General features: G+C 49.5%; 1 protein-coding gene across 5 annotated transcripts in view; it reads left to right on the forward strand.

Moving 5' to 3' along the window:
• ITPR1 (inositol 1,4,5-trisphosphate receptor type 1) overlaps positions 1–19937 on the forward strand; it is a 163630-nt gene that overhangs the window by 105428 nt on the left and 38265 nt on the right. For all 5 annotated transcript variants that reach the window (XM_058844903.1, XM_058844905.1, XM_058844904.1 and 2 more), the window contains 4 exons: positions 1579–1711; positions 2317–2507; positions 16079–16259; positions 16845–17098. In XM_058844903.1, coding sequence (XP_058700886.1) covers positions 1579–1711; positions 2317–2507; positions 16079–16259; positions 16845–17098 — 759 coding nt within the window. The remainder of the gene's footprint in view (positions 1–1578; positions 1712–2316; positions 2508–16078; positions 16260–16844; positions 17099–19937) is intronic.

The following is a 19937-nucleotide window of genomic DNA, read 5'->3' on the forward strand; positions in this document are numbered from 1 at the left end:
TGCAGCTTTCACACTGATAATCCACAGGAACCATTTCTGAGCTGCTGGATTGTGGTGGCAGGGTGGCACTGGGAGCCCTGACTTGAGCCCCAGCCCTGTGGGGAGGGCAGAGATCCCTCACCAGCTCAGGCTTCTCCCTGTGGAAGTGATTTCTGGAATTTGGTAAAGAACTTGATTATCAGACAGGCTTTTTTTCCTTTTGGGATGTATTTTTTTCTTTTGGGGTATATATATATATATATATTTTTTTTTTTTTTTCTTTTGGGGTATAAGGATCTCTTGAAGTGACTTTAGTGAGTGCCAGCTGTGTATAAAATCAGTGGGACTGCAGCAGGGCTGGAGTTCTGTACAAGCCAATTAATGCACAATTATGTTGTTCCAGTTACTTTCCTGTGAAAGTTTTAGAAGAGAGACTTCACTTTTATGACACCTAATGTATTAAATGACACCTTGAATCTATAGTCAGACAATCAATTTCATTTGAAATACAGCTGAAAATCAATAAATCAGTGACAAGCAAGTGTTTTGTGAGGGAAATTTAAGATAAGATGCTTTTGTTCATTGGACTTATTTTTAATATTACATTCTTTTTGGCTAGATTGATTTTTTTTTTATATATTTGTTAAAATTATTATTATTTATGATCTGAATCCCCAGAAAAGCCCTTCCCTCCCCTCTGCATCACTGTCCTGGGATGGTGCTGCTGTGTCCATGCTTCCATTAGCAGGGCAGGAGCTCCTGGTGACAATAATCCCCAGCTGTCCTTTGTGCACAAAGACTTCACAAAAATCCCTTAATCCCCGTGTGGTGTTGGTGTGCTGGCAGTGCCACCAGCTTTGTCCAGCTCCCCAAATCCCTGGGAATTCCTGTGGAGGCTGAAGTGACAGCGGAGGGGTGACGTTCCACCCGGAGGTGCTGGGTCTCCGCTGGCTCCGTGCAGAGCTCCCGGGATTTGGGGTTATGTGAGGACCCGTGCAGTGCTGTGTGCTGGGGTGGAAGGGCTGCCGTGACTCGGGCAGCTGCCAGCAGGGAACAGAGCCGGGATCCAGCGGGATCGCTCGCGTTTCCGCTCGGCGGCCGATGGACCGCGTCAGCTGCTCTGGAGGGACAGTGCAGCGCAGCCCCACAGGCTTGCTGGGATGGCAGCACAGGAGAGGTGTGAGGGCATTAAATGGTTCCTCAAAACCATTCCTAATGTTCCTCCAATCCACCTCTTGATTCTGTGTCCATGCTGTACAGATGCAACTCCTTTGCATTTAAGACCGAGACAATAGAACTTAATTAAGATTCTCTGAAAATTTAATCTGTCTAGAAAGCTTTACACAAAACCTGAAGTGCAGCTGTTTCTGTGCTGTATGGGGGAACCCATAATCTTACTGAGCCCCATGAGACCCCCCCAGTCCCCAGCCTGCTCCAGCACATCAGGAGCCGCTCAGTGGATTTTTCCAACTCTCCTGGGTTTCATTCCCCACTCCCCCACCACAAGAAGGGTAAGAGCAGCCCTGCTGCCAATGAACGTGGGTGGTTGGCTTGCTCACGGAGCCCCCGTGACGATTTCCTTCTCCTCTTTGCACCCAGGGCGAGGCCCTGAGGCAGGTTTTGGTGAACCGCTACTACGGCAACGTGCGCGCGGCCGGCCGGCGCGAGAGCCTCACCGCCTTCGGCAACGGGCCCCTGTCCGCCAGCAGCTCCGGCAAGGCCAGCCCGGGAGGTAGGACACGCTCTGCTCATCCCTGGGGCTGCCTTCCCATGCTCTGGGTGGGTATTCCTGACTGATCAGCCCCCTGCAGCTGAAATCAGGAGGTGTTCCCTCAATGGTTCTGTCTGAATTCCCAAAAAAATTAGAGCTGTCCACTCTGTGGGTGAGCAGTTGAGAGCAAAACCAGCAGGCAGAGCTCTTTGTACTTTATAGTGACTGCCTTGATGTTTGTGGCAGTGCTTTGAATAAATGTGCTTAGGAATCCTGATCAATTGAATGTTTGCAATAGTATCTAGGAAATGGGCCCATAAGGATGTCAGATTATTAACCATTTCCGAAAGAAAAACATTTCATGCTGTTGCAAAGATTGTGGGGTAGGATGGGCAAAAATTCCATTTGAAGTCTGTGAATGCAGTGAAATTTATTTAATTTGAGGCTGTTGCTAAAAAAGTCACTCATGGAATTACAGAAAAGGGACCTTAAAATTCATCCTCTTCCACCTCCTGCCACGAGCAGGGACACCTTCCACTATCTGAGGTTGCTCCAAGCCCTGTCCAGCCTGGCCTTGCCATCCCCACGGGGTCAGTGCCAACCTCCTTCTCATGATCACCTTACAGGAGGAAGCTCTGGGTCGAGCTCCATGAGCCGAGGGGAGATGAGCCTGGCAGATGTCCAGTGCCACCTGGATAAAGAAGGTGCTTCCAACCTGGTCATAGATCTCATCATGAATGCCACCAGTGACAGAGTCTTCCACGAGAGCATCCTGCTGGCCATTGCCCTGCTGGAAGGTGGGAACACCACCATACAGGTAGGGAAATGGAAAACTCTGTTTTGGACTGAACTGTGTCGGGAAGGGAAATGTTTTTATGAAATCCAGGAAATTGGAGAGGGTTAAGGAGGCGGGAGGGGAAATGATCTGATTGATCTTTGACCTGTAATTAAGGGAAATAATAGTGTGTGCCATGTAAAAGTGAACTTATTAAAAGTTTGCACGGGCACTGGGTACTTGAGGTGTTTTCCTGGGGCAATCTAGAGGAATGTGCAATAAAACAGCTTTGTAGGTAAGTTATTGACTGCTCTTAAAAATAATATAAGCAACTGCAATGTGCTCAGAGACTTTTACAATGAGCTGTTAAATTTCAGACTGGAATTTGAAGTAAGTATATGGTAAAGTCTAGACCACCAGCATTCTCCAGCAGTCTCACTGTTCTTCCTTCCTGTGTTTTCAATAGGGATTAGATTCCCCTAAAAGAAAATTGTCCCTGGTGTGGATTTAATGTACACACACCAGCAGGCTCTTAAGTTCTTCTAAATGGAAAGCAAAACCTTATTCCAGCAAAACTTGTTTTACAAAGATGATTGAATCTGTGATACCTTATTTGTTTGTCTCTGCACATGTTGTGTGTGCAGTCTGTCTGTGGGGCTGAGTCCTGAGTAGTTACAGCTGGTTGTTGTGGTTGAAACACACACAGATCCCTTCAGCAGCACCTGCTGTGTCCATGCAAACTTCCCTTGAGAGAGCAGGGAATGTCTCTGGGCTCCTTCACTCTGTCTCTGTAATCAGTACCCTCATTAATCCCCCGTGTATAAGCTCTGGAATGAAACTTCTTTGCAAAGGATGAAGTGGGAATTGAGTGTTGAAAATCCTGTGTCACCTTAAACTGCAATGACAAGATTAACATTCCTGGGGGACAGTCACTCCTTTAAATTTCCTGCTCTTCTCTAATGTAAAGGAAGCTGAGCTTTCATCTTTACAGCTCTCAGGGAGCCTCAGGTAACCTCACACTGTCATAGTGGAAGAAAAACAAACTGCACCAGCCTGACCTGGAGAGATCCTTTGCTTATGCTGGACCTCAGTGCTAAAGGATTGAGCAAAGTCACTTCCCACTGCGCACAAATCCGTGTTGGAAGCAGATTCCTTAGCTCACCCAGTGAAAACCAACAGGAAGATCTGCAGTCCATCTCCACAGACACCTTTTTGCCCAAAAGGGAGGTAGTTTAGTTTGCATTTGCTGTCTGTAAACAGGAGCTGGGAGGCTGTGGAATAACCCTGCAGTCAGGAGCGATGGATGGCTCTCAGAGCAGTGGCGCTTCCACCCCACACCATGCACTGCTGCCAGCTCCTGCTGCACTCCAGCCTCTACAGATGTGCTTCCACAGCCCAGAGTGGCTGTTTTCCATCCTCAGGAAGAGGTGCTTGCTTGGCAGGTGTCTGTAGGACGTGCTCCGGGCAGGCGGCGTCTCTGGGTGCGTGCGCTGCTCCGGCGGGATGGGCTGGGAAGGGGCTCTGCTGGAGTGTGGGCTGCTTTTAAGGACAGAATGTTTTAGGAACCAAATGACTTGTGATGCCTACAGCTAATGCTGTGAGCTCTGAGGGCTCAGACACACCCAGCAGCTCTTACTCATGCATGCAAAGCACGAACGGGGTGTTACTGAAAATGCCCCGTGGAGCGGTTGGGATGTGGATGTTCTGTGCTAGAACACTCCATGGACTTTGTAGCAAAAGGCAAAAAAGGAGCATAATCAGTGCAAAGATGTGTTCTGTGCCTTTCCTCCGTGTTGGTTAAACTCCTGGTGGTAGGGAGAGAGTTTTCTGGTGCCCTGCAGTGGCTCCAGCACGTGGGGGCCCGTGGGACGTTGGGAACAGCACGTCCTCAGCACTCTGAGCTCTCAGTAGGGCTTTAGAGAGCCAAGTCAGGAGAACTCCAGTGGAGAAAACACCAGCCACAAAGCTTAACTTCTGCAGAACAGCTGGCTCCACACTGGGAATCAAAGTGAAGGTGGAAGCTTGCTCTTCAGTAAAATCCTTAATTCAGGGCTGTATCTCCCAGGGTAATTGTGGAGTGCTGTGCTGGCCAAGTTAAACTGGTGTCCTGAGACACTGAACTCATGTCATCAAGCTTTGCTGTCTCCACGAAGGAAGAATGGCTCAGTGCAGAGGGCCCTGGTGCAGCCCAGCTGTTCAGGAGAGCTGTGTGGGTACCTGCTAATCTGCTTTGTACAGCAGCCTTTGGCTGTGACACAGTGAAGATTTACTGAGTGCAGCAAAGTGATGGGCTCCCCTTAGCAGGAATTCATTTTTACAAAACACGCAGCAAAATTTGGCTGCTTATGAAAACAAGAGGCACTTGGGAAAATTAACCTGATACTGTGTGTTTTATCCCAGTCTTTCTCTGATGTTCTTTGGTAAGTTTTGCAGACTGGGTAGGTAGGGCTTGGCAGCCTCTGCGATGTGCAGAGTGGATTTTCTGCAGTTGTTCTGCAGTTTCCAGTAAGTGCCAGTGGAAGAGTCATCCTCAGTCTCTGGGCTAGTAACTGTTCATTTTGCATCAGATGCATTTGTCCTTGGGAAAGGTGACCAAGCCAAACCAGCCAGCTTTGTCTTTGAGGTCTAACAGAGATTATCTTCACCATTTTTTTGGATTTTATTAGCAGCTTTTGATTGATAGTGTTCCAAAAATGTTTGTTCTCAGTTTGAATAATTTCTACTGAACTTCAGCTGCCTCTATCTAGAGGCCTCTGAGAATAGGAAGGTGGTGGGATAGGGACAGGTTATGTAAAAAAGGCTCTTTGGCAGCAAAGCCAGAGATGTGTCACCCCTGCATGGCATTTTCCTAACTCCAGGTTTTCACACGGGAAATGGATTCCGCCCAAAGTGCAGCAGAAGGTTTGTACCAACAGACAGGAACTTGCACGTGATGATTGTAATATGGTTAATAATGGGAGTTCCCGGTAACTCCCATGAGCTTCAGTGGGAGAACACATCCCCATGATGCTGGGAAGGGATAACTGCAATAGGTGTTGCTGTTTCATTAGGTACAGGCAGGGCCAATATTAAGGGTAGGCAAAGTAGGTGGTTGCCAACTCCTGCAGAAAAGCAAATCTCAAAACATTCCTTATTGTAATTGGTAGGAGGGATTTTTATTGTATTGTTAAGAAAATGAATGTGTGGGAGAAGCAGGACAAGAGAAAACGTTCCTGGTTCACCTCAGGAAGGAGGCTGAGCTGGTGCTGTGTGGCACCGGGAATCCCACGCTGCTCCGTGTTTTGCTGCAGGGGTGAATGTGGCAAATGAGCTCTTCTGGGAAGGACTTTACTCACTTCCAGCTCTCTGGGTGGAAACTTTCTGGGCTTTAGCTTTTGGAATAAACTTAGAGACACTGTCAGGTTCTTTGGGAGCAGGATGGTGGTGACCTTGTGGTGGCTGTGCCTGGTGAGCTCGTCGCTCCAGCTCAGCGGGAGCCCTGGGTTTCAGTGGGAAGCCTGCCCTCGTTTGCTCAGAGACAGAAGCAGAGGTGGAACCACGGAGTCAGCACCAGACAACAAATTAACTTGACAAATGCTGCGACTCACTGAGCTGCAAATTACATCAAGCCCTTTATTAATTTACATGACCCTGAGCACCACCTGGGGAGCGCTGGCTCAGCGGTTCTGCAGCCCTGGGGATGCCCCACGCTCTGCTCCAGAGGGTGAGGGCTGAGCCTGCCCTGCTCCCCATGTGCCAGTGCCTTTCTGCTGTCCTGGTGCTGCCTTGGCTCCCTTCTCCAGAGCCAGGAATGCTCTGCTGGGTGCTGATGCTCGTGGGCACTCGGAGCTGCGTCTCCTTGGGCAGGGATGAGCTCTCAGTCCCTTCCCCATGCACAGCAGCATGGCCAGGCTTTCCTCTGGTACAGCGAGGGAGTGACAGTGCAGGAGGTGGCTGAGGACTTGTCCTGCAACACTTGTCTCTCATCTGCTAAATAAAAATTCCACGTGCCACTACTGTGCCTCACCTCTGCCGGGTTTGGGGTTCCTTGGTCGGTGGAAGTTAGTGGCAAGTAAAGTCCCTTACATAACACCTCTCCATGGAGACTCTGCTCCTTTAATTAGGGATCTTCTCAAAAGTCAGCGTGCGTGACAAATTACCCACACGCACACGTTGGTGCTTTCAGCAGGGGAAGGTAAAATGAGGTTGATGGCATTGGCTGTTCCAGGCAGGTTTTAAGTGCTGCCCCACAGTGACACAAGGCACATCTGCCACTTCAGAGAGCAGTGGTGCCTCTGTTCCCCTTTGTCCAGTGCTGTCCCCTGGCTGGGCTGCAGAGGATGGGGTGATGGCAGCTGGCACACAAGGAGAAGGTGGTTGTTTCTCAGGAAAGAAGTGGGATTTGCTCCTGGCTTTAAGGTATCTGAGCAGAGTTGCTGCTCTGGCACAGAGGATGATGGTGGGATGTGCTCCACAGCCCTCTGTCCCCAGCAGCTGAGGATGGGATGAGGACCAGGGGCCACCCTGACTCGGGACAGCACCGATGAGCTGAGACTGAGACTCCAGTGCTGGAGAGCTGTGCTTCCACCACAGCATGGCAGAAGTGAATCAGTGCTGTGTGGAGTGGGGCTTGGAGCTCCCCACGGTGTGTGAGGCTCCTTTGAGACGTGCCAGTGCAAAAAGCTGGTGGCTTTGAGCTGCTTGAACTTCAGAGCTCGTTGGTTGAGCCCCTACAGAGGATCCCCCCTTGAGTGCACCCCAGGGCTGGGCTGTCCCTGGAACCCCACAGACAGAGAAATCTCAGCAGCCAGCTCCTCATCATTTCCTCAGCTGGGAGGAAATTCTGGTGGGGACTCATCCAGCTCTCCCATCCCAACCTGCTCTTGCTCCATACTTGGACTCAGCTGACATTTCTCCACATTTCTCCTCCTTTTTCCTTGCCACCAGCAAGGAAACCACCAGGGTGAATCCTGGTTTTCTGTGCCTCTGACTGTCCAGAGATGATTGATAGTTGTTACGTAACTGCAGAATTGATGCACAGAAGGAATTGAATCCAGAGCTCTGCAGTTCTTTGTGTTTCTGGCACTTGGGGGACCTGGGGAAGCCCAGAGCTGGGGGCTACCAGCCACTGGGGCTGGTCAGCCACAGCCCTTGGGCTTGGGAGAACAGGGACTTCAAGACAAATTTATACCCTTTAGCTCATTGTAGCATTGGCTATGAAACACTGTGACCAGAATGTCCTGTTTGGTTGCAGGAACACTTTGTTTCTTTTTTTTATGTGTCTGTAACTGCCCTGCAAAATGAGAGGAAAACTTTACAAAACATTACAGGAGTACTGGTGGGGTAAAACGTAGGCTTAGTGACACATCAGTGCTTTAATTTGTGGTTTGGACTTTTAAAATCAGATTTATTTCTTGCAAGATTTGTAGCAGTCGAAGATATCAGTGAGCACAGACAATTGTATGTGATGGCAAAGGCTGCAGAGGCAAGAATGTCTTTGGGTCACTAAACTTCTGTAAATAGCACTTGAAAACTTTTGATCATTGATAAAACAAGTCTTACATCTTCTCTTTGTTTCTAACAGACACAATTCTGTGATACAGGATGTTACATCTTTCTTCACATTGTTTTAATGATACCTGTTTAGGAAATCAATGCACAACCAGCTCTTGGCACGTGTTAAACCTGTGTCTTTCACTGTTTTAATGTGTTTTTCCTCAAGGTAAAATACACCTGGTTTTTTGGGTTTTTTTTCTAATTTTGAGTATGTTATAACATGACATTAAAAAACAGTTGATAGGGACCTGCATCATAAGCTGTGGGCAGAGATCTTGTCCTTTTCTGAAAGGGCCCTCTCCAAAAGGAAACATAGGCAAATCCTGACCTCCTTGACAGTGGAGCTGCCTTCCAGAGAAGGCACAGGACCTGCAGCAGCCATGAGGAACCTCTGTCCTGCTGCTCCATAGCATGTGAGGAGCTGCCAAGCCTGTAGGAGCACACCCATCTCATATATGTTAATGTGTTTAGCACGGTGGAGTCTCAGTGTCCCTCAGCTGTTGGACACCACCGTGCTCAGAGCAGCCCAGCCCTGCTGATAATGCAGTGTGAGGAATCCTTCCTGCAGGGGAGAGCCTGTTTTCATTCAGGGTGCTGGGATGCACAGCTGAGACTGAGCTGAGATGGTGACAATGCCACCTCGTCTTTCCACCTGAGCTTCAGCTCCTGCTGCTTCCCGAGGTGTCTTTGTGCCATCAGTGTTCCTGGAGCAGAACACCTTCCAGTCTTTTTTCCCAAAGGGAAGTTTTCTGCTGGATTCTGAGGCTCCCATCTGTGCAGTTGAGCAGTGTAGGTGGAGAAAAAGGAGAAGAGAGGCGCTACCTCAGGGTTCAGCTGTGCCTTGGTGGCCTTGTGTTGTTCATGGTTGGGTACCACCTCCTGTGTGGCAATCCTCTCAGCATTCCACTGGGATCCTGCTCCTGCAAGGAGCAGGGAGGTGAATCAGTAATTCTCCCAATTCCTCTCCACGGGATGCAGGTCCAACATAAACTTTCAAGATGATCCCTAGCAGGATTAAAGTCCTCCCCGAGCAGGCAGAGGCAAAGCTATTCAGCAAAACAAGGTCATGCTGCCTTTTTTTTTGGTAAGCACAGGAATCAACAAAGCGCTGTTATATAACTTCTATTTATATCCCACTTGCTCACTAGCTGCAGGCACACAAGAGTGGCTGAGAAGGGAATTTAATGAGCTCTCAGGGCTTGCTCACCTTCCAGAGCGGGTAGGAGCCAGCTTGTTTTTGAAGTGCGTCAGCAAATGAAACTGGTGGTGGGTGGGTGGTTTGGGTAGGTGGACTGACTTGTTGCTATGGTTTTCTTTAATTCCTCTGTCTCTCAAGGAGATCTTACACTTTTTTTTTTTTCTTTTGGGGAGTCTGCAGACTTCCTTGTTTCTCACACCTACACAGCACTTGCTGGTTCGGTGGGGAAGTGGGATCCACGCTCCTGCCATGGGGAATGGGATCCATGGGGAATGGGATCCATGGGACATGGGATCCATGGGGAATGGGATCCATGGGGAATGGGATCCACGCTCCTGCCATGGGGAATGGGATCCATGGGACATGGGATCCATGGGACACGGTATTCATGCTCCTGCCATTGGGAATGGGATCCATGGGGAATGGGATCCACACTCCTGCCATGGGGAATGGGATCCATGGGACATGGGATCCATTGGGAATGGGATCCATGGGACATGGGATCCACACTCCTGCCATGGCTGGGCTGAGGGACCCAGCACAGTGTTGTTCCCACAGGAATGCAGGGGAACCCAGATCAGCTCTGTGCTGACAGTGGGGCAGACCCTGAGTCTCCCAAGCTCCCGAGGCCGTCTGTGAGCCCAGACCCCACAGTGATGTTTGTTCCCCCACTGTGCCTTCACCAGTGTCACCCCATCCTTCCAAGGGCTCCTACTGGCTCTGAGGGTGTGAGGGAACTGTCTCTCTGCGAGGTTTGTTCTTGCTTTCTTCTGTGAGGTGACTTTAAGCTGCATCAAGATTTTGGGTGTTGCAGCAGTGTAGGATACGAGGGCTCTCCCTGGTGTGGTTGTGCTGCTGCTCTCATTTAAAGCTGCTTGGGACAGACAAACATTTCCACAGGGCAGGCTCTGTACACTCATCACCCCCAAAAACCATTCCCCAAAAATGGGCAGAACCCCCAGCAAAGAGCAGAGCTGTGCAGGATGGAGAGTGGATGCCCGTGGCAGGAAGGGTTTGTCTTGTTTGTGAAAAACAGAGCTGGGAAGTCCTCCTTCTGCTTTCAGTACAAAGTTTATTTTACAGTTTGCAAAAAAAACAGGCAATTGAGGTGTTCTGGCAGATTTTCCTTATGGGTTTATTTCAAACTGTGAAGTATGTTCAGTGTGAAATATTTCAGCTGCCATTTCCTTAAGCTATGCAAGACTAATGATATCCATCACTCATGCCCAAAGTGATGGATCTCCAGCGAGCCAGGACGTAAGAGAGATTCAAGAGAGAGATTAGCAATAATTAAAATAAATAAATGAGGAGGGACCAAAAGCAGAGTTAGGCTGGAATTTTCTGCAGTGGAAGCCCTCGCAATATGTTTAGGCAGTATGTAGAGGGCTGGCACTTGTGCTTAATTCAGTGCTTGTGTTAGTGCAGTTCTCCTTAAACTGTGGCTTGTTTGAAGTAGTCCAGCTCTAAGAGCTCATCTGGGGGTGGCAAACTCTTCCTGCAGAGATGAAGTAGCACACAAGTTTTGCATTAGTTCGTGCTGGCAGCCTGGCCCGATAACCTGAGCCAGCTGAGGTCCCTGCAATGGTTTCTCTCTAGTGTTGGAATAAAATGTTCTGAGTTGAAGCCAGATCACTGAGCTTTCTCCTCTTTCTGGAGGGACTTTCCTCTCTGCAATCTCCCTGGCTCGCCAAGTTCACGGGGTATTTTCTGTTCACTGGCATTAGAGAAGTGGGGAAGGAGATGACAGCTTTAATTGGTGAGGTGTTTGCTGGGGCTTTGCTTTCCCTGATTTCTTGGTAATCAAAAGCTTGTTTTGCTGGGGGATTCTTTGGGATGTGTTGGGATGGTCTGGCAGGGCTGTGTGGCTGATGAAACAGCTCTGGGAGGGTGCGGCCCCGGGAACGCTCCGAGCTCCGTGGGCTGACGGCAACCTCAGAGTGGCTCCTGCAGCCAAGGCTGCCTCAGGCCAGGCCACCCCTCGTGGGGAGCAAACACAGCTGAGCAGAGCCTGCCCAAACCCAGGGCTTGATGCTGGGTTTTGCTGCTGCTTCTCACAGGATCAGTCAGAGAGCCCAGCCTGGAACAAGCCTGGGGTGGAAAGTCCAGCTGTTCCATGAGAAACAGTCCAAGTGTTGTTCCTTTTCTTGGCTGGCAGAACAGTCGTGACTTCGGGGCAGAGCCAGGTGACGGGGGAGGGAAAGGTGTCCCCAGTAAAGGGGACAGCACACACAGCCCGAACTGCAAGGCTTTCAGAGGCAAGAGCTAGAAATCAGCTGCCTTCAGCTGCTGTCTGGGCTTTTTTCCCCATTTAACAATCCTACACTGGGCACACTCATCATTAAATCTGCTGTGGATTAGTTACATTTGTAGTGGATTAGTTACCTGAGTCTGTTTTCTGTATACCTCACACAAAGGTACCAGGCTGCTGTGCTGTATGGTTTCACTCCCCACAGGACAGATGTCAGTTCTGCTGGCCAAAATCCAATTTGTTACTGACTGCTGGTATGAGAGACACATTAAGGAGTATTTGTCCCTGCCCTGTGGTTATCCTGTCTCCATAATCCCTGCTGGGGAGTTAGCTGAGCTTCTCTTCCACTCATCATTAGAAATTTGCTATATTACACATGTCAAAGGTCTTAGAATTAAATGCTAATGCTAGGAAATGTGCCTGTTCTTTGCTGTTTTTGTGTTTTTTTAAATGTGGTTCTACAATCCAGCTTGTTAATGATTTGCAATATTTAAGAACATGCCAAAAAATACCCACCACAGAAAATGATATTAATGCTGAAAAAAAAAAAAAGTCAGCAAGCAAAAATGGTATTTTCAGTTTAGCACGAAACATTAGGTAAACATTTCACAGAGTATGTAAATAGTCAGAAGGGAAGAGGAGACCAAGTTCCTGGGAATAACTACAGAAGAGGCACACAAACTTAAAAAAATATCAGTGACTGGAAGTTAGTGGCATAAAAAAGAGCTTAACCACATGTTTCTAACAGTTGTTAACCACTGGAACAGACAATAGACAGACACAGTTCATCATCTCTGACACTTGCTCAAGAAAGACAGGATTCTTTTCTGAACAAACCACATTAAACACAGGCTGGGTTGGTGAGGGAGCTCGAGGGGCTGCTGCTGCTCCAGGGTGGGCTGGGCTGTAGCTGATCAAGGTGCTGCAATTGAAACTTGGCCTTTGGTTTCTTTTCCAGAGAAATCCATCTCTGGATTTGCAGCTTTTCTTCTGCCACATGTGCTGTGGACCAGGAGATGAAGTCATGGGTGATGCTGGGATTTACTGACCTCCTTTGGCCCAGAGGAGATCCCCTGGAGGGGCAGGGGTGTAAGGGGGGTGTCCTGCTGTCCATGAGGCTTCTGGCTGGAATTCCTTAGCAGCAGAGTTGGGTGATGGAGAGGGAAGGAGGGTATTCCACAGGTTTCCTGCTAGGTGTTACCAGTTGCTCTGCTCTGTGGTGCTTTAATCTGGATGTCAGGAGGAGCAGTGGTGTGGCTGCTTCGCAGATGTGAGGCCTGGGCTGGCTTCTCCTTCCATCCCCTCAAACAAAATGTGTGCAGGAGGTGGCTGCTCCCTGCTTAACAGTGATGGAGAGCTCTGTGGTGATGTCCTTGCTCACAGTGTCCTGTCAGACACTCGTGCTTGTCACATGGGGTGGCTCTGGGTTTCCTCTGTGGCTGGGTAATTAATCACCATCCCATTATCTGGGCCTCGGAGTGGCCGTGGTTCGTTTGCTCTGGAGGTTGCTGTGCTCTGGAGCTCAGCTGGGCTTCCCTGAGCTCTGAGCACTTGTTAAGCTCTTTGCTGGGCCTGGGCTCATGGGGCAAATTCAGGGGATGCTGTGGCCCTGCTGTTGTTCCTGTCCAGGGGCAGGGAATGAACAGACATTAACAATGCAACGGTGAAATAAAATGCAGTTTTGCAATGTGTGAGTTTATCACTCTAAGAATGCCAGAATGCTTTGGGTTGGAAGGGACCTTAAATATCATCTGCTTCCAGCTCCCTGCCATGGGCAGGGACACCTTCCACTAGCCCAGAGTGCTCCAGCCTGGCCTTGGGCACTGCCAGGGATCCAGGGGCAGCCACAGCTGCTCTGGGCAACTGTGCCAGGGCTTCCCCATCCTCACAGGGAAGAATTGCTTCCCAAAATCCCATCTAACCCTGCCCTTTGGCAGTGAGAAGCCATTGCCATTGTCCTGTCCCTCTGTGCCCTTGTCACAAATCCCTCTCTGGCCTTCCCTGCCCATGTCTCCAGTACCAGATGGAGCTGTGTCTCCACTGCCTCTCAGACAGCTTTTCCATACTGGGACAGCCAGGAACATACTGATTCCTCATGGGACACAGTTCCCTGCCTGCAGCAGGTTTTTAGGAGCTCCCAGACCCCAGTGTGATGGTGACTGGATCCTCAGGGGTGGCTGGTGTCAGATGCTGCAGTGTCAGGGCTGTGTTTAAAGCTCTGTTCCTCAGAATCCTGCAGGAGTGTGGAGGTTGGCTGTTCCTCCACACTTGCTCTTTCAGCAGCCTGTGGTTCCATGGTGTCTGTACACAAGCCAGGACCCCAGCAGACGGTGCTCTAAAATGGCCACTCGGTTTCCGTTTTAAAAAGGGAGATTTCTCCACTTTCTGCTTCGAGGCTATATCTGTAAATAAGATTTTAGGATTTCTGTCATAATTATCACCACCCGTTACCTGCTCAAGCGCAACTTGCAAGATCACACCTCTTAAAATACAGTATCTTTGGGAGCTGGCATGTGGTTGATTCATATGTGTGAAGGTGTTAGGCATCCTGACCTAAACTGAAACAATCATTTGGTGGCACCCCTTCAGTGTATGCACAGCATGCACAAAAAGCTTTACTGGAAATGCTCCTTTCATTTGGGGTTTTTTTTCTCTGAAGTGCAGTGGAAACTCAGTTAAGAAGCTTGAAAAGAAGACAAAAATCAAGTCTGTCAGCAAGTAGTAATTACTCTCATAAAAGGTATTTCTTTAGTGTGGTTTATTAAAAAAAGGCTTTTCCTTCAGCAGGGCTTCATCACAGGGAAACTCCTCCTGTCTGGGCTCTGCAGAAGTGACAGCCAGGTCATGGCCATCGCTGCCTGACAACCAGGTTTTTCGGAAAGTGCTTGGCTTTTCTAGAGCCTGTGGTTTCTGCTGGTCTATCTGTAAACTGCTTTTGTTGTTATTATTTGTCATTTTGGTAGAGTGAAATTTCCGAGCTGTTCCTTAGGCACAAGCTCTTCCTCTCGCTGTCCTTGCAGCCACCAAGGCACAGAGTCAGTTCAGGCTTGGCTGCCTCACCCACCCAGTCCCCGAGGGGTTGCTGCAGGCTCACCCCCTTCACAAGGAAGGATCTCTTGACTGTATCTAAGTCAGCCCTCTTTCCATTTAAAGCCATGGGAAAACATTATGAGGAGACATTCCAATTGTTGGTAGGAGGTCTTGGATTAGATATTTTATTTTTGCTGTAGCAATGGTAATAAATGAGCTGGGCAGGCAGATGAGCCCGTGGCACATCACAGGCCCAGCAGTGTTTGTGCAGAGGGCATGTTCTGCAGTGCTCTGACACCTCAGCCTTGCTGGGCTCTCTGGGTGTCAGGAGGGGCTACTGGTGGCACTGGATTTGGGATGTCTCACCTGGGTTATTCTCCTTCCTTCTTCTCTGTTAATCACTAGAAGTAAACACAATCTTCAGAGTTTACCTGAGGTGCTGCGAGCAGGTGGGAGGTATTGCAGTGGTGGGAGGGATACCTCGTGAATATTGACCACGTTCTTTAAATAGCCACACTCCTGCTCTGCCTGTAATCAAAGCCCCAGCTCTGGGAGTGTTCAAAGTCACTCCGTGTGTTCTCCGTGCAGCTGCTGGGGAGTGATCAAAGGCAGCAGCAGCCACGGCCCCGAGTGCTCCGCAGCAAAGCGGGCAGGATATATTGCTGTTCCCGTTTTAATTTGTTTTTTCAATAAATCAGGCTTCATTCCTATTCATCATGTAAAGCTGTTGGATGGCGAGCCGCTGCAGAATGCTAACTAATTTCATAATGCTCTGCATAAGGTGACCCACTTACAAGTTCATCCTTCAGTCGTGTTTAAGCTCTGGTCCTGATTTATGTAAGAGCATATTGGTTTCATCAAGAGTTGTCTGATCACTCACTGTGTTGGCTCCTTCTTGACCTGTACATGATTTGTATTCTCCTCGATTTTAGGGAGAACTTTCTGTCTCCATGCACATATGTGCAGAAGAAGAGTAATAAACCTTCTTAAAAGTAGTCAGTGCTTGGAGTTTTTCTGTCACTTAAAGATATATTGGAGTGGGAACTAAAAGGAGTTTTAGGAAGCCTGCTGCAGGCAGGGCAGGGGATGCTCAGCACGAGATGTCCCTCACGGCATCGCCCTGTTTGTACATTTTTGGACTGTGATTAACATTGGCTTTTGTGTGTTGTGAGTCACAGTCCCTTGGATTTGAGGGTGGGAAGGCAGGACAGTTCTTCTTCCTCTGGATTTTGCTCATACCCTTTTGTTTCTGAACTGAGAATCAAATTATAGGGAATTCCCTTCTCCTTACTTAGTTCATGGTACTTAACCTATCTCCCTTGCTGAGAGTGAGCTGTGCTGCCCAAATGTATCAGGCTGGTGTGATTTATTGCCCTCACTTCCCTTTAAATCCGTATTTGAAGTTATTAATGAGGGACTTAACAAAGCTGAGACACTGGGGCTGCCTCACAATAAGATACGAGTTTCCATTGCTCTGAGTTTCAGTTTACTGACAGCTAATGAAGCTCCCAGTCCTGCAGGATACCACACAGTGCAGGAAGGTGGAATTGTCTGGATTCTCTGTGTGTGGGGCTACAGATGCTGTTCCTTTTCTCCTTCTAGCATTCCTTCTTCTGCCGACTGACGGAAGATAAGAAATCTGAGAAGTTCTTTAAGGTATTTTATGATCGCATGAAGGTGGCACAGCAAGAAATCAAGGCAACTGTCACAGTCAACACCAGTGACTTAGGAAACAAAAAGAAAGATGAGGACTCGGACAGAGATGTCCCCAACAGGAAAAGAGGTAATTCCCAGTCACTCCCCTTCTGAAGTGACAGTGAGTGTGTTTTGAACTCATTTCAGCTGATGCAATAATGCTCTGATCTCAGATCCCACAGAGCAAAGTTCAGAGATCAGCGGTGCCCTGGCTTGGGATTTCAAGAGCTTCATCCCCTCTTCATCCATTTGTGAGGTTGTGCTATTGAAATGAGGAATCTTTCTGAGCTGAGACTCTGCTGCTTTGTCTCATGACAAGCTGCCCAAATCTGACCCATGGTAACAACCCAGGACTGGGGGTTGTGGTCAGTGCCTTCTCAAACAAAAAGTGAAGAAATCCAAATTTTGTTCTAAAGCAGGTCCTTTTACCATAGCTCCTGCTAGTGCTAGATGTGTGTCCTAAGCTGTTAATCCCCACAGTGATAACCCTGCTGTGGTTGGTGTAGAAGGTGCAGAGTGAGACACGAGCCCCTGGCCTATGCTATACACTCACCAAAGAGCTGCTGCTCAGCAGCTGGGCCTGCGGGTGAAGCTGCCAGGGGAACATCTGGACAGATTTCCTGACCCCCTTTATCCAGTTTCCCTGAGGAAGATGTGTCCTCGTGTGTTGCAGTGAGGGAGCCCATGACCCAGATCACAGAGGAGGTCCGGGACCAGCTGCTGGAGGCGTCTGCGGCCACGCGGAAGGCGTACAACGCGTACCGGAGAGAGGCCGACCCCGAGGAGCACTACTCGGCAGGAGAGGGAGCCCAGGCTGCAGCAGACAAGGGCAAAGATGAGCTGGAGATGAGTGCTGTCATCTCCATCATGCAGCCCATCCTGCGCTTCCTGCAGCTGCTCTGTGAAAACCACAACCGGGATTTGCAGGTACCGCCTGGTTCCGGGCAGCTGTGCTCAGGGTGCCTCGTGCATTCGCTGCTGCCACACCATTATCCCTAATCCCAGGCCTTTTTAAATGGATTATGTGACCAATTATTCTCTTTGGTCTTGATGTTAATCCAAAAAAAAAAAAGTACTTATACCTTGCTGGGCTGTTATGAGCAAATCCAGTTATCCAGTGCTCTTTGAAAAGTACATGAAAGGTGGTGGGATCAACACCTTTTACAAAGTACGTGTTGAAAGCAGGCAGGGGTTGTGCTGTGAAGTTACTGATTCGCTTTTGAAAGGGGAGGGAAAGAAAAGTCATGTAGGAAAATGAAGAGGGCACTGGGACTTTGGTTCCAGCAGCCCTCAAGCTTAACTTTCCAGTAACGGGGTTCTCCTGGATTTTCTTGGATCTGTTCACGTGTGTAGAGTTGAACACTTAGTGAAGGTGTCAGGAAAGCCTCAGCTGCAGGTGAGGGACATGAAGGGCAATGAGAAGGGTTTCTAGGTGGTGTATGCAGAGAGGAAATAGGCAGAGATGGGTTTGCTGTGGAATGGACACAGCCCCTGGTGGCAGAGGACATGAGGAAGGTCAGGGAGCCCAGTGCCACCTTCACCTTGCCCTTTGCTGGCCTTCACTGACCCTACATCCCCAAGAGGTGGACCATGATGAGGTCTGGAGCAAGGGAGTCTTACCCTTGGTGGAGAGTTGGGATGGGAAAGATCTAAACGAGCTGGATGTGCATTTAAACAAGCTGGATGTGCATTTGAACGAGCTGGATGTGCATTTAAACAAGCTGGATGTGCATTTAAATGAGCTGGATGTGCATTTAAACGAGCTGGATGTGCATTTAAATGAGCTGGAAGCCCCAGGCTCCGTGTGGAATTCTGGCCTCAGTCCTGGGCTCCCAAGTGCAGCAGGGAGTCTCAGAGATGACCAAGGGACATGTGCTGGGGAAGGAGAGGCAGGGGGAGCTGGGAGAGGTCAGGCTGGCGAGGAGGAGGCTCGGATCCCTCACCATGTGTGCAAACACCTGATGGGAGCACAGGGAGAGCGGGCCAGGCTCTGCTCCAGCCGCCTCGTGACAGGGCTTGGAGTTGGCAGTGTCCAAAGGTCCTGGCAGCCTCAGTGTCCTGTGCTGCCCTGGGACGTGTCTCTAGAATTCCAGGGAGCCCAGAGCAGCTTCCCCTTCCAAAGGGGCTGCGGTTCAGATGATTTTTGTTCAGCCGCTGCTGGAGCTGGTGAGGCGCTGTACAATGTGCTAAATGCCCTCATAAAGAGCAGTAATTGCCTTGATTTCCCATTGTTCCCTGGCCGGCAGGAGCGTGGGACCCTGCTTTGCAGAGCTGCCAAATCGCTTCCTCTGAGCGGTGATGCCCCGGCAGCACGTGGGACCGCAGCTGCATGGAAACGTCCTGGGAGCATCTCTGAGTGCCCGGCTTATATACATCAGCCTTTCTCTCATTTTGAAGAAAAAGAGCCCTTTGATGTGTGTTTTGTCAGAGGATTTTCCTGCCGCTGGCGGTGTCGGTTCCCGTGGCACAATTCCAAACCGCACGCTCAGGATCCGCCGCTGCCTTTGGCGAGGCACCCGCAGCTATAGGAGCACAACTTGAATTCCAGCCAGTGCAGAAACTTGGCCTGGCCTCTTCCCCATCCCCAACAATTAGATTTCCCAAACAGCAGGTAGTTGTAGTCAGCTCTGAGAGAATAAAGGGATTTCTTTCTGTAGCAAAAAAAAAACCCCAAAGGTAGAAGAATTTTTCCAGTGTAATCCTCTTGCTGCCTGCCTGCCTCGAGGTTTGTCCTTCTCCCTCAGCCCCAAAGGGAAGGCAGAAGTGTCTGATCCTCCAAATTCTTGGTGTCTGCAGCTGGTACATGTAGCTGAGCTCCCTGCAGTAGTGCCAGAGGACTCTGCCTAAAGGAAACAGGGAAGGACTCTCCAGGAAGCCGAGTGTCTCCCAGAATTGCACGTTAGATTTGAGTGAGGGGTGAGTTGGGATCACCTGCCTGGTGATAAACCTTTCCAGGCTGTTGGGAGGTGATGTGCAAACACGGGGAAGTGCAGGTCATGCTGGAGGAGCTGCTGTGCTGAGGAGGAGGAGGAGCAGGAGGTCTCTGGGGTGCTCAGCTGCAGTGCTGTGCCCTCTGCATCACTCAGCCCTTCCCTTGCCAGATACAGCCCCAGTTTGCTCCGTGTGGATGCTGTTCCTGCATGGGGCTGCAGGAGCTGCAGCACCTTCTCCAGATGAGTGCAAGGACTGGGATGAATGGGTGGGTGCATCCTTCCCCCATGCTGGAGCTGATCTGCCCGTGGCAGATTTTGGGTGCAGGGTGTGTCAGGGTCCCCACCTCGGGGTCATCCCCATGGAGGGCACTGGGGTGGCACACTCAGCACTGAGGAGCTGTGTTCCCTCCCCACAGCCTGTGTCGTGCTCTGGGTGACTGAAAATGAAGAGTTCACTCTGTCCTGGCTGAGACAGCAGCAGACATTCCCTGGGGCAGTTTCTCACAGTGCAGCAGGGCTTTGTTTTCTACAATTTTTTCTTTCCCCCTGTTTTAGCCTAACAATGTCCTCCTGCCTCTTGTGCCTCATTCCTCTTCTCTCCTTACTGACTGTGAATCAAGCAGTTCAGGTGCAAGCTTAGCTGTAACCAGAATAAATGCTGTGCTGCAGCCAGGGAGTATTTTACTTCCTCACTTTTATCCTTTCATTTTGCTTTTTTTTCCTGGAGGGAAGGCACAAGCTCCAATTTCTGTAGGATCAACCTTTTTTACATTCTGACAAGTTAATCAGAAGTCAGGATACCAAATGAGCAATCAGCTGAAATGTGCTGAATC

The sequence above is a fragment of the Poecile atricapillus genome, chromosome 9 (genome assembly GCF_030490865.1).
Source record: "Poecile atricapillus isolate bPoeAtr1 chromosome 9, bPoeAtr1.hap1, whole genome shotgun sequence".
NCBI lineage: Eukaryota > Metazoa > Chordata > Aves > Passeriformes > Paridae > Poecile > Poecile atricapillus.